At 39.3% G+C, this 15,356-nt stretch overlaps 1 protein-coding gene across 2 annotated transcripts in view; it reads left to right on the top strand.

Annotated features, from left to right (window-relative positions):
* The window catches only part of KLHL7 (kelch like family member 7), a 67,231-nt gene that overhangs the window by 23,588 nt on the left and 28,287 nt on the right, over nt 1–15,356 (top strand). For both annotated transcript variants that reach the window (XM_060020390.1, XM_060020391.1), the window contains 2 exons: nt 2,187–2,361; nt 9,840–9,982. In XM_060020390.1, coding sequence (XP_059876373.1) covers nt 2,187–2,361; nt 9,840–9,982 — 318 coding nt within the window. The remainder of the gene's footprint in view (nt 1–2,186; nt 2,362–9,839; nt 9,983–15,356) is intronic.

The following is a 15,356-nucleotide window of genomic DNA, read 5'->3' as shown; positions in this document are numbered from 1 at the left end:
TTTGGGTGCTTGTAGGGGCTGGCTCTTTGAGAGACCGGCCACTTGTAGAGATGCTCTTGGGTGGGTAAAACTCCCCCAGAGTTGTCCACACCCTAATCCTTGGAATCTGTGAATGTGTTACCTTACATAGCAGTTGAGACTCAGCAGATGTGGTTAAGGATCATGAGAGGAGGAGGTTATTGGGTGGATCCAGTGTAATCACAGGGGTGCTTAAATATGGAAGAGGGACAGAAGAGTCAGTGTCAGAGTGATGTGATATGAATTAGACTTGGTTGGCCATTGCTGGCTTTGAAGATGGAGGAAGGGCCGCAAGCCAAGGAATGCAGATGGCTGCTAGATGTTAGAGAAAGCAAGGAAATGGTTTCTTCTGTAGGCCTTCAGGCAGCCCTGCTGACACCTTGATTTTTGCCCAGTGTGTGACCCATTTTGGACTCTGACCTCCAGAACTGTCAGGTAAACAGTCAGAGGTGTAAGCTGGGTACAGGTGTTGGGAACTAGATGGGGTAACACTTTGATATGCAGACATTCACTTAAACCCTGTTTTCAGTTCCCCATCCTTCTCTGTATTTTAAGTCAGTAAGTTTGTGATAATGTGTTATAGCAGCAATAGGAAACTAATAGAGGTACAGTAAGATCGCATGCTTTTAGTTACTTTTGTTCTAGAGATAAAAGGTTTGCACTGAGCTGTATTCTTTCTCCCAGTCTTCATGGCCCAGAGTATTAGTTTTCAAGTTGACAGGTTGGACCCGGAAAACCTGAGTAGGCATAAAGAAAAAACTCAATTATATGAGCAAAATTGACTGACATATATAGTATAGAAAGGGAAGAATAATTTTAGACTGAAGAAACCTGACAAACTTGATGAACACTACCTACAGGTTAATATCATCAGTGATATCATGTGCTCTTGTGTAATGAGGATGGCATGTTACCTCTGTGTCTTCCTCCCAAAAAAACTATAACCCCAGCCTAATCATGAGAAAAACATCAGACAAACCCAGATTGAGGGACAGTCTATAAAATACCTGATCAGAACTCAAAGCTGTCAAAAAGTCCTCAAAAACAAGGAGGGTCTGAGAAACAGTCATAGTCTAGAAGAGCCTAAGGTGACATAACCACTAAATGTAATGTGATATCTTTTATGGGATTGTGGAACAGAAAAAGAACATTAGACAAAAACTAAAGGATTTTTTTTTTAAGTATGAACCTTAGTTAATAAATAATGCATCAGTATTGGTTCATTAGTTATAAGAGTTTCATACTAATGTACTATTTTAACAACTGAGTGCAGGGTGTATGGGAACTCTGCACTATCTTTGCAACTTTTCTGTAAATCAAAAAATATTCCAATAAATAGTTTATTTAAAAAAACAGACCAATTCCCATAAAAAATTAACTATATCAGACTTAGGGCTTATTAACACCAACCCAAAATAACTAATGTAAGTAACTCAAATGTGTGTGGTAGATGTATATGTATATGAAATAATGGGTTTGTTTTCAGTGTATTTAAACTAGTGATTTATAAATCCAATTATGTTAATAAACTTGGGCTTGTTTGGTACAGTTAAATGAATGCTACCATATTATTTTGGAAAGCAATTCTTAATGTAAATATCCTGTAATTTACTTTTCATATATAGAATTTTTATATCATAAAGTTTCCAGAAAGTAAAGAAGTCTGTCAATTCATAATTCAGGAATAAAATCATAGATGACCTTCATATCTCTTGGGGTAGAAGGCCTCTGAGGAAATTAACCTGTTCTCCTGGTACCATATGAACATATATTGAAACTATCTTTGACCAATAGATTTTTTTCAGTGGAAATGTACATCATATCTCCTTCCTAAAAGGAAGCTATATTTTGTTTAAAAACGATTATAGATTCAACATCCTACCTGTCATTACATTATGTAGTAGTAATTAGTTCTAAAACATATTACCTAGAAGTAGTAGTAATTAGTTCTAAAAAACATATTACCTAGAAGAATCACTAGAGCATTGTGTAAACTGTTCTGAAGTACAGATAGTGTTTGGGGATGAAAGCAAATATCTGAATAAAATATTGGGAATAAGAAGTTGTGCCTTCATGAGACTCTCCCCTTTCAACGTGAGAGTAAACATAGGTAATTGGAAGTGCTGCTGCCTTCTAAGAACTTTACTATGCTGTTTTTCTCCCCTTAGGTTTATGATGCTGCAGTCAGGTGGTTGAAATATGATGAACCTAACCGCCAGCCATTTATGGTTGACATCCTTGCTAAAGTCAGGTTTCCTCTTATATCAAAGAATTTCTTAAGTAAAACAGTACAAGCTGAACCACTTATTCAAGACAATCCTGAATGCCTTAAGATGGTGATAAGTAAGTTGCCTTAATATCCATTTATAACTTATCGTGTAGCCAGTTTCTCATGGGCTTAAAACCCTTCAGAATGGATCAGACTCGATAGCCAGGGAGAAACACTCAAGACTTTGCCCTTCTGGATAATTAATCTATTGGGGTTCTCAACTGTCTATCCGGAGGGAACTTAGTCTCAGCCCTTATTTTATAGGAACATGTGTGATAGAAGTTTAAAAATTACTTATGCTCTGTCTCCTTTTGTGTACAATAACTTTCATTCACTTTGTTTTTTGTGTTTCCTTTTTAAAATAATTTAGCCAAGTAGTGTACTGTGATCACATTTTCTTTCTTAAAGAAAAAGGTTTGTTTGTTGCGCGTGGAGCACATTTTTTGCCACATTTTTTTTTTCCATTTACTTAATTTTTCTTGACTTGCAGGCTAAGTTCCAAACCCTCTGTAAAATGCCTCTTAATAAAATTGTCTGTACAATTAAACAATCTGTTGATTTTATTTTTTGGAAACACATTTATAGAGCCTTCCTTCTGCCTATTCCAGGATGGAGTGTTTGCCCTTTAGGCTTAAGGCACAGTTCTTGCCCTGGGACTTCCCTCCTCTGCCATACTGGGATGTTCTTTCACTCCTTTCCTAAGTTAGATTCACTATCTTCCTCAACCCCAGGTCTTCACCTTTCTTAATTCTGTTTGATTGAACATATCCTTAAAAGGTTCCTGAGAAAGAATATATGATCAACAAATATTTGGAGATTTGACAAATCTCATATCTTTATTTTATCATAAAATGTCGAAGGATAGTTAAACCGGGTGTAGAATTACCTTGAAAATCATAAGCATTCTCCATTATTTGCTAGCTTTCATTGTTGCTTTTGAGAAAACTGATGCCAGTTTATTTATTCTTCCTTGTAAGCATTTAAAATCTTTTTTTTTTTAATCCCTGGTGTTTTGAAAGTTCACAGTAATGTACCTTGGTGTGCATCTTTTTTTTTTTTCTTTTTTTTAAGTTATCATATTGGGCATTCTCTATCTTTTCAGCCACAGATTTCTCAGTTCTTTATTATTGATATTGTGATTCTTTAGGCATTGAGTCTCTAATCTTAAGTGTCTCTTGTTATCCATCTTTGCCTCTTTGTTCTATCTTCTTGGAGATAGGCTTAATTTTTCCTTCAGCACTTTTATTTTCTTTTTTTTTTGTTGCACTGTGTGGCATGCAGGATTGTAGTTCCCTGACAAGGGATCGAACCTGTGCCCCCTGCAGTGGAATTTCAGAATCTTGACCACTGGACCACCAGGGAAGTCCCATTAAATACAGTTATTTTATGTTCTGTGTTTGATAATAACAATATCTGAAGTCTTTGAAGACCAAATGCTGCTGTTTTTTCATTGACTTATTCCTGGTGGCTTAATTCTTTGTGTTTTATAATTTTGGATTGTGAGCTTTTATATATATATATTTTTTAATATTTATTTATTTGGCTGCTTCAGGTCTTCCTTGCGGCGTGCAGGATCTTTAGTTGCAGCATGTGAGATCTAGTTCCCTGACCAGGGATCGAACCTGGGCCCCCTGCATTGGGAGGGCAAAGTCTTAGCCACTATACCACCAGGAAAGTCCCATGAGCTTATATTTGATCGATCTTAATCTCCAGAAATATTGGGAGGTGTGGTTTGTATTCCTCCAGGTTTTCCCTGTTTTCCTTAAGAAGAGAATAGTGTTTGCTTTTGCCAAGTGCCCTGGGCCATAACAATCCAGGACTACTTTGAATTTTTCTTGGCTTATGGGTTTCTAGACTTGTAGACAGGTAAATTCAAACCTCAAACCTGTATGATCTGTCATTATAAATTCTCAAAAGAGGGAGACTTTACCTCTGCCTGGAGGTGAAATTGAAATAGATTACTATTTTTCCTTTTTGCCATTAGACAGTTTTCTTAGCTTATCTTCATTAAAAGTATAACCAATACAAGTGATCCAGCTTTAGATAGAGCTCTCAGTTCCAACACTTGTGCAAATCCAAGACCTAATCTTATTTCCCTCATGCAGCCAATAACATCAATTTCTAGGTTTCCAGTGTTATCGAAAGCTCTCAGAGTAGCTCCAGGGTCTCTTAACACTCACTATTCTGGTGTTTAGTTCGCCCTCCATTTTTGGCCCTCTGATCTTAGCTATGCACTTAAAAGAATGTTTGTTTTATTCTTTCCAGCATTGTAGCAATTTTGTAGCAGAAAGTTATTTCTGAAAGTCTCAACTGTCATACTGCTGTAAGTGGAAGTTCAGCTTGTTCTTTAAACAGGCCTGAAATGTGTAGTGTATGACTGTGATATGCTGAGATAAGTATGCTCCTGCTAACTCTACCAGGCTCTTCTTGAGTTCCCATTCATCTTAAACCAAAAACCACATGGACAGTATCCACACATGGGATAGCAGTATAGGTTTCAATTAATATGTAATGAGCAAGAAAGCCTCTCCTAGAAGGTATTTAGAAACCTACTTTGAAACCTTAAGTTGTTTTTGGCATTCATTTGTACATTTCATTTAAGGTATAGCTGGTTTCAGACACAAAATTAAGGAAGGAAATAAAAGAGAAATGACAACTTTCATTCCTGCCTGAGATACCCTTCTCAAGAGTGGCAATGGGCTTCCCTGGTGGCGCAGTGGTTGGGAATCCACCTGCCGATGCAGGGGACCCGGGTTCGTGCCCCGGTCCGGGAAGATCCCACATGCCGCGGAGCGGCTGGGCCCATGGGCCATGGCCGCTGAGCCTGCGCATCCTGAGCTGTGCTCCACAACAGGAGAGGCCACAGCAGTGAGAGGCCCGCGTACCGCCAAAAAAAAAAAAAAAAAAAAAGAGTGACAATAACTTTGAGTGCCCTGATTATTAAATAGTAATTAATAAATATTAATTACTTTAATAATTACTTTAATACTTATTAATTACTTCCAATTATTAAATTGGAAGTAAAGTAAAATTTCTGTCAGACGTATCACATAGCTACTACTTAATATTGTTGTGGTTTTAGGTAAGTTGACCCAATACTGTCCCCTAGTTTGGAAAAGTATTACAATATATCCATACAATGGAATGCTCTATATTTACTAAAAATATTTTAGATGAATATCTAATAATATAAAAATTTTTCATGAGTGGCAAAAGCATAAGACAGTGCATGGTATAATACCTTTTGGTTACAGTTATGGTGTCAAGGGAAAAAAGAAGAGGGTATGAAGCAAGGATATATCCTTGTGAATATCTACATTTAAGGGGTAGTAGACAAAGAACCGGGAAAGGAGAATTCACCAAGCTACTTCAACCCCAGGCTGGTATCTTTTTTTTTTTTAACATCTTTATTGGAGTATAATTGCTTTACAATGGTGTGTTAGTTTCTGCTTTATAGCAAAGTGAATCAGCTATACATATACATATATCCCCATATCCCCTTCTTCTTGCATCTCCCTCCCACCCTCCCTTTCCCACCCTTCTAGGTGGTCACAAAGCACCGATCTGATCTCCCTGTGTTATGCAGCTGCTTCCCCCTAGCTATCTATTTTACAATTGGTAGTGTATATAAGTCCATGCCACTCTGTCACTTCATCCCAGCTTACCCTTCCCAGGCTGGTATCTTGATAACCAAGATGTAGGGAGTTTTAAGAAGTACAGCATAGGTTGCCGCTAGTTTCTTGAAGTACAGGGACGTGAAAGAAAATCAGGACCAAGAAGATGTCTTTAGATTAGGACTTTCATCTTTTGGATTTCACAAGTTAATACCAGATTTTTTTGTCATGCCTCTATTTGCAAACCCTGTGTTATATTTCTGGTTTCATTGGGTAGAGACCTGCACCTGTTTCTTCATACATGGTGTAAGCTGTTGAAGATAAATTAGCCAGTCAGTGAAGTATTTAGTTCTTATGTGGATTCTGAGTTGATTTAGAAACAGGATACCAGGATTATTCAAGAAATCCAAACAAGTGTGGGGATTAGGCTCTTGAGCAGGAATCTTTGTTTTTTGTTACATTTTTTTCTTTTTCTTTTCCATTTTTGTTTTGTCTTGTTCTAATAAAGAACTGTGAGTTCTAAAATTCCTTGACTAGGCACAAGCAGCTGAGACTCTTCCAGGCTTTGGAGGCTGGGTAGAGCTCAGTGGAGGAAAGAAGGCCTCCCTTCTTCAGATCATCAATTACCTTCCTACCATCTGATTTAGGGTCTGCCTTTTGAGAGAAGAAGAAAAACAAAAGATGATAGGAATACAGAATAAAACTAAACTGAAAGAATTTATAACTAAAAGAAAACAAGTCATAAAAACAAAATGAAGAACACAGTCAAAACCATAACAAAGGGGCTTCCCTGGTGGTGCAATGGTTAAGAATTCACCTGCCAATGCAGGGGACATGAATTTGAGCCCTGGTCTGGGAAGATCCCACATGCTGCGGAGCAACTAAGCCTGTGCACCACAACTACTGAGCTTGCGCTCTAGAGCCTGCGTGCCACAACTACTGAGCCCACGTGCCACAACTACTGAATCCTGCGTGCCTAGAGCCTATACTCCGCAGCAATGAGAAGCCCGCGCACCGCCACGAAGAGTAGCCCCCGCTCGCCACAACTAGAGAAAGCCCATATGCAGCAACAAAGACCCAACACAGCCAAAAATAAATAAATAAATTTATATTAAAAAAAAAAACCATAACAAAGGGTCAGACTAAGTTCTTATTCAAAATTTGCAAATGACAGTACCTGACTCTCAAAGGAATAACTCCCAAAGGAATAAGCCTAAGGAGCAAGGCCTTTCTCAGGGAAAGGTGCCAGAGAGTTTGTCCCCAGCCCTGTCCTGGGAGAGAAACAGCCCATCAGTGAAGGAGCCACAGTTTGTGCTTCCTCCAGGGTTGACCTGGTTAGCCACAGTCAGCCACTTTTACCCAGTGGCCTGTTGCCTGAAACAGTTCCCTCCTGTTTCTCTCCTTCCCTGCTGCCTGTCTTCTCTTGTTGGGAGTATTGTGTTCATAGATTTCACAGTACACCTCTGCCCTGTGTGGAGCCCTCACTAGAGCAGCGGCTCTCAAACCCCACAAGATCTGTTCAGGTGTAGTGTTCAATAATTTGGATTTCTGACACGTTTCCAAGTGATGCTGCTAGTCAGGGAACTATATACCTTAAGAACTACAGTCTTAGACCTAGAGTGGGAGAGGAGGGAATGAGGAAAAGTGGTTTTTATAATTGTAATGGATTGTAAAAAGCAAACAAATGAATAATAGGAACCATATGTGGCCTGCAGAGCCTAAATTATTTGCTGTCTGGCCCTTTACAGAGAAAGTTTGCTGACCCCTGACGTAGAGCAGGCTGCTGAGTGTTCCAGCTGTTCTAATGCACAGTGCTTCTACTCATACTCTGAAATGGAAGGAGATGCTAGAAATATTGATACTGATATTCATTCACAACCTGTTTTCCAAACGTGTCCTCTCTATCTCTCTTATAAAGGCCCAACACAGCCTCATGAACAGAAGTGTTTTCTGCATGTATTGAGAATTGCTTACATTATTTTATTTTTGGATCAGTAATACTGCACATCATCTACAATTCAAAAAGGTATAAAAGGGTATATGGTGAAAAGTAAGTCTCACTGGAGGTAACCATTATTATCTTGTATATCCTTCCAAAGGTAGTCTTGAGTTTGTGCATATACAGTAATTTACTGACATATACTTGTATAAATTATGTATAAAAATATATATGAATAAAGATATAAATTTTAAAATGGTATTCCACTCTGTGTACTCTTTTATGTCTTGCTTTTTTTATTTCTTTTTTTTTCTTCTGGCTGCGCCACATGGCTTGTAGGATCTTAGTTCCTCGACCAGGGATGGAACCTGGGCTCTTGGCAGTGGAAGCCCTGACTCCTAACCACTGGACCACCAGGAAATTTCCCCTCTTGCTTTTTTTCATTCCACATTATTTCTTGGAAATCGTCTCATATGTACATGTTACCCTTCCTCATGTTTCTCAACGGCCACATACAGTACTCCATTATGTGGATATACCATAATTTTTAACCACTTGCCTGACAGTGAACTTTAGGTTGCTAAAATCCTAAAGGGGGAATTACTGGCTAAAGGGTGTGTGCATTTGTAATTTTCACAGATCATCCTGTATTGCCTTCCAGATAATTTGTACCCATCCACATCCCCACCAGCAGTGGAGGAGCATGCTGCTTCCTTTATCATACCCTGTGTTCCAGATAGTTTGATCTTGTACAATCTGATGAGTGAGAAAGTATGATTTTAATTTGTATTTCTCTAACTAGGGCAGTTGAGCATCTCTTCGTATGTTTGAGAGTCATTTGTAATTAGTTATTTTCCTGTGAACTTTGTTCAGATTATTAATCTAATTTTCTGTTAGTTGATCGTCTTAATATTACTAAGAATATTTTTAGGTCTTTTATATGATTTATAAATACTTTCCTAGTTTGTCACTGTCTTTTGATTTTGTTTTTTCTTTTTGCCATGAAGTAGTTTAACTTAAAATTTTATGTAGTTCTGAATATTTTTTTCATAGTTTCTGTGTTACTTGTCTTAGGCTTCCTCGTTCTGGGCCTTTTTCTTTTTTTAACTATCCGATTTTTCCTATAGTTCGTTTGTGAGGTTTTTTTACGTTTTAAAATATTCTATTGATTTGGAATTTGCTTTAGAGTAAAATATGAGGTAGCGGTACAAATATTTTCTCCATATCATTGTCTAACATCATTTATTGAACAATCCACCTTTCCCACACTGATTTGAAATGACATCTTCAAAGTTTTTAACTGTTGAGTGTCCCCTGACTTGACAAAATTAAGGAATTGCTTAAAGGAAAAGGGTCATGTTAGATCACAATAGTTCCGAATCCTCACTGCATTTTAGAATAAGCAGTAAGTACTTCTCACAGTTTTATGTGCATCTGATTTACCTTAGGATTTTGTTAAATATGCGGATTCTGATTCAGTAGGTCTGGGATTCAGTATTTCTAACAAGCTCCCAGGTTCTGAAGCTGCTGATCTTTTAACCACATTTAAGTGGTGATACCAGTGCCTCAGCCCTACCACCAGAGATTTTGATTTAACTGGCCTGTGGTAGGGCCCAGGTATAGATAGTTTCTGAGATTTTCTAGGTGATTCTTATGTACAGTGAAGATTGAGAACAGCTGGGTTGGGAGATCTGCATTTCAGTAATTAGTATTGTGGCAGCTGTTGCTTGAAAAGCCAGATAATTCCCTGGTATTTAGTAAGTGGGTGGGACAATCTTAGCATTAATGGTGATTGCTGAGAATAATAAATTGATTAGGACTCAGATTATTAAATATTTCTCCTGCCTCTTCTCCCTCATTCTTTCCTTAAATGCTATAGAGGGATGATTTTTTAAAAAAAAACTTCCAGAAATAAAAACACTATTTTGTTTGGGTATTTCCTTTTCAAAGTATTAAAGTGCCTGAAGTTCTTGAAGAGTTGCCATGTGTTTTTCTACAGGTGGAATGAGGTATCATCTCCTGTCTCCAGAGGATCGAGAAGAACTGGTAGAAGGCACAAGGCCCAGAAGAAAGAAACATGACTACCGCATAGCGCTATTTGGAGGCTCCCAACCACAGTCTTGTAGATATTTTAACCCAAAGGTAACTAATTTTTATTCTTGTTTTTGTTTTTAAAAGCACTGAGCACATAGACACGCACCTACCACCAGTAGTAATAACTCATATAGGAGATGTTATAGTTTATGGTGTTCTTTCATAGACCTTACAAGATACATAGTTATCACCTTCATTTTACAAATAAGGAAACTGAGGCTTAGTCAGATTTCAAATGTTTCCATGATTGCTTTGGAGTGCTACATAGTAACCATTATCAAAGAAAACGGGAAACAGTTCTGTCTTTTGTGAGGAGCTCCTTGCATTCATTACAGCTCCTTGCTTTCCTTATGTGCGATTTTCATTGAAAATCTGCTTCTAGAGCTATGTGGGTTGGGTTTTTTTCCCCTTAGTAATTATGTTTGAATATAAAATAATACACAGTCATTCTAGAAAATGTGGAGAATCTAGACCATCATGAAGAAAAAAGATAAAATTACCTTTAATCCAATCATCTAAAAAATATAAATTTATTTTATTTATTTTTGGCTGCGTTGGGTCTTCATTGCTGCACACGGGCTTTCTCTAGTTGCAGCGAGTGGGGGCTACTCTTCGTTGCGGTGCGCGGGCTTCTCATTGCGGTGGCTTCTCTTGTTGCGGAGCACGGGCTCGAGGCATGCAGGCTCAGTAGTTGTGGCACGTGGGTTCGGTAGTTTTAGCTCGTGGGCTCTAGAGCTCAGGCTCAGTAGTTATGGCGCATGGGCTTAGTTGCTCCGTATCATGTGGGATCTTCCCAGACCAGGGCTCAAACCCATGTCCCTTGTAGTAGGCGGATTCATAACCACTGCATCACCAGGGAAGCCCCAACCGTCTAGAAATTATTACCAATTTTAATGTGTTTTCCATTATGTGTTATGCCAGTTGGACAGCAGAGCCTGAGTCATAGGTCTAGGAACACAATTTTTTTTTTTTTTTTTTTTGGCGGTACGCGGGCCTCTCACTGTTGTGGCCTCTCCCGTTGCGGAGCACAGGATCCAGACGCACAGGCTCAGCGGCCATGGCTCACGGGCCCAGCCGCTCCGCGGCATGTGGGATCTTCCCGGACCGGGGCACGAACCCGTGTCCCCTGAATCGGCAGGCGGACTCTCAACCACTGCGCCACCAGGGAAGCCATAGGAACACAATTTTTAAAAATAGATCATAAGAAAATGCGCTCCTGTTTCTACCCCTTGTTTCTTAGAACTGTGTTTTCTGGCTGTGGGGAGATAATACCATATTTTGCTGTTACTATATGTATTGCCCAAGCAGAGCAGATACCATAATCCTAAAAGATAGCACCCCAACCTTGCAAGGTGGTACCCATAACTGATGTTGAGTCTCAGCACTTAATGGTCTCTTTCAACATCTCATAGGCCCATTTTTTTGTTGATGATAGATAACCTGGTGAGTCCAGAACATCCTTTTTACATCAGGATACTTCTGATACTTCTTCCTCTGAGAAGTGTGTCCTTGGAGGCTTTCTGTGTAATACTGTAGTGGTGATATACAAGGCATTTATAAAAACACATATGATGGTGTTGTCAAGAGTGCAAAAGACAGCAAAGGCCAATCCACATGCAGAATAAGTATCAATTCCAATGAGGACAGAGCTTTGTCCCTTCAACAATGGAAGCGTTCCAGTGTAGTTAGCTTGGTATTAGGTAACTAACTGGTTCCCTCAAGGTGTGATAACAAATCAAGTTCTTAGAATCAGTCAGTATTGCCAACAAAGTGGGTGCTAGCCAGTAGTGGATAGCCACATCGGCCTCAGGGAGGGAAAGTCCATTAGCTTCTGGAGCCACTGACTTATGCAGTTACTGCATGCATATCTATCGCTGCCACTGGAGTCACTCATAAGCCCATTGAGCAAGCATCGGACTGGGGAGGAAAGATATAGATGCAGTCCTGTCCACATGATTATTAAGAGGCTTTGCTGCAGTTGTGGGCACTCTGGTAAGAGCTCATGTGGGACCCAAATTTGTTTCCTTTCTGGAGTGCGTTCTACATTATCCTTCCTCAGATCTCCTTGTCAGCAGTCTTTCGTGCTTGCTTGTTTTAAGTCTGTATCCATCTGGGAAAACCATTAGTCACGATCCGAGAATGGATAAAAACTGACCTGAGGCTTTCTCTACTGAGAGGTATAAAGGACGGTAAAAGGAACTGCTTGAAAATCTGCCATATCAGGATATGTCTCTTCTGTATTATCCTTCAGTACCATTCCTGAAGGGAGTATGGTCCTTAAGCAGTCCACTTTTGGCTAAGACTATCACAAATGCACCAAGCTCAGGTCTCTCAGTTTTGTCAGCTGATCTGTAGGGACCACCTCCATGAAGACATAACCCTGGGTGAGAGAGAAGGCCTGCTGAGTAAGGGTTGTGATGATCCCATTTGGGTATTCTGTGCCTTGGGGACCTCCATATGCCCAGTTTTATGTTTAAATACTAGATCATGGGTTGAAAGCATGCTATTTGTGAGTTGGTAGGTCAGGTATAACTGTTCAAAATGGGTTAATGATATGGTCACATGGTGTCCCTTGGTGTCAGACATTGCTGTCTGTCAGACCCTAGCAGCCAGCCAGGAGCTGTTTACTGAAAAAATGGTCCCTGCTTAAAGTAGGTTGGCCTTGCTCCAGAATCCCACATGTGTGCCCTCTGGTCATATTGGGACATGCCTGAAGTTATATGCAGCATCTCATTCAGCATCCCAATGCCCTAGGATCACAGGATAGCCTGAGCAGCTGAGCCATGTGATTATAGCCTGTCCCACTTAGAAAGCTCACGCAGTAAAAGTATAAACGTAGGACACCCAAACACAGGATATGTGTCATCTGTAAAATGTTAGAAGATGGTTGGGGCAGCAAGCTGTCCTTCCTTTCCAAGGGGCTATGCCAACATGCTGTAGATCAGGGCTTGGCAAACTTTTTCTATACAAGACCAGAGAATATCTTTAGCTTTTTAGGCTACACATTCTCTGCTCTGATGCTGTAGCAGGAAAGTAGCCATAGATAATACGTAAACAAGTGGGCATGGCTGTATTCCAATCAGATTTTTTTTTAAACAGTGTGATGAGTTTTTTTTTTTTTAATTAGTTTATTTATTGATTGATTTTTGGCTATGTTGGGTCTTCGATGCTGTGCGCGAGCGTTCTCTGGTTGCAGCGAGCAGGGGCTACTCTTCGTTGCAGTGCATGGGCTTCTCATTGCGGTGGCTTCTCTTGTTGCAGAGCACAGGATCTAGGCGCACAGGCTTCAGTAGTTGTGGCACGTGGGCTCAGTAGTTGTGGCTCGCGGGCTCTAGAGCACGGGCTCCGTTGTGGCGCATGGGCTTAGTTACTTAGCGGTATGTGGTATCGTCCTGGACCAGGGCTTGAACCCGTGTCCCCTGCATTGGCAGGTGGATTCTTAACCACTGCGCCACCAGGGAAATCCCTCCAATCAAATTTTATTTACAGAAACAGTCATTGGGTTGGATTTAGCCTGCAGGCCATAGTTTGCCAACCCCTGCTGCAGACCTGTGGACATCTAGGGACTCTGAAGTGACCAACTCTGTACTCTAGGATAACTCCTCTCCTGTCCTGTGAAGCACTTGTCTCACCAAGACATACGGGATCCTTTCCATTTTCTGTTCAGTTCTGTTTCCAGAACTGATCAGTATTATAGGCATCGATATAGGAGACCTTTGGCAAGGTGAGATAGACCAGGGCTCCTGCAGCTGAGATTATAGCAGAGAGTTAGAGTCTAGAGATCTTGAGGTCAGACTATGAAATTATTTTATTTTCCCTGCCAGTTGAAATTCCATGTAATGATCTGGGTAAATAGTAACAGAAATACACATTACCCAGAGTGTTAACTACAGACCAAGTTTTAGTCAATCTGGTCCAGTAAGGAGACCACATCTGGCCCTGCTACAATAGTTAGAGTCACCAGTGTGAGTCATATAACTCATAGAGTATATATGCTGCCAGATATCAAAAAGACCTCCAAGGAAAGAGTATCAGGTTAGATTGGTTAAATACCATCATATGTGGACTGTCCCTGTGGGCTGCTCTCAGGTCATATATCTATCTCTGGTCCATTCCTCCATGTCCAATATATAGGCTGATTTTTTACTAAAGACATCTAGCTTCCTTTCTTAGTAGAAGACTGAGTGACTGGCAGGTACCATGAGGTTTCATGGCCTGTGCAATATAGCTCAATAAGCACAGTGTCAGTGTGCTTAACAGGTTGATACACCTACACATCTGTTTCACACCAGGTAAGTTTTAAGACTACTGACATTTCAGTGGCTATTTAATTTCACTGTTTTTTAATTTTTCAGGATCCTTTTGAGTCAACAGCAGGAAATTTATAAATAAACTTTTTTTTTTCCAAGGAAAATCTGAAGTCATAGGAGCTTAAATCTATGAACCACAGCTTTCAGGTGGTGACCATAGTTACACCCCTCTTGTTTCCCGAGGCCTAACTTTGGTGTTGATTTTGACATTTAAAAAGCAATAAAGTATGTTTTGATAGAAAATACTTTATCTTAAAGTAGATGTCTGTTTTGATGTACAGGGGGACAAGGGGAATCCTGATTCCATTTGGGAGACAGCACTCTTTTTAGAATAAGGCAAATATGGAGTGACAACTAGCACTTTGTTTTTGGTCTGTAGTTGTACAACTTTCCTTAATTTTTTTTTTTTAAATTGGAGAGGTAAAAAAAAGGATGGATATTCTGCACGAGCCTGGAAATGAGACTGTAACTTCAGAATTCTCATTTGATGTTTTACTTTGCACTTATAAATGGCACGTTCCTAGTGCTCTTTTGTATACTCAGTCACAGGTTTTTAGACTTCCAGTGGAAAAATGTAAATAACTGAGGATATAACTACCAATAAAAACATCCTCATTCCATCAGTTATTACTTTATTCCCTAACGCTGACACCATTAGAATCCCATTACAATATTTATTAAATATTTCTATTAGAAGTACCAACCTCTCCTTTCTTTCTGCTAAAAACTTCATCTTGAAAATATTCACCATTTACTATTATTTATAATATTTTAATATAAGTTGGTTGTCTTTATTATTTCTAATATTAAAACAATTGGAAAGGCTGATTTCATTATAAGTTATTTACCTTGAATCTCCCAAGGTGAACATTATTTAAGTAGACTGCTTAATAATAAGTACTGTATAGGAATTGTTTTAAAATTCTTGAACTTAATATTTTCAGAGATGCTAAAATGGTTTTAACTGTCATTAAACGGAACCCATTGATGTGTGTCCTATACCAACCCAAAATGATTATTTTCACTGAATTGATCTCCTTCAAAGAGACAATTTAAGCAGTACTACTTAATTGAATTATCTAGAATTAAGTCAACATCCCTATAAACTATTA

The sequence above is a fragment of the Delphinus delphis genome, chromosome 9 (assembly GCF_949987515.2).
Source record: "Delphinus delphis chromosome 9, mDelDel1.2, whole genome shotgun sequence".
Classification (NCBI taxonomy): domain Eukaryota; kingdom Metazoa; phylum Chordata; class Mammalia; order Artiodactyla; family Delphinidae; genus Delphinus; species Delphinus delphis.
Note: the sequence above shows the minus strand (reverse complement) of the source record. Positions and strands in the feature narration are given on the sequence as shown.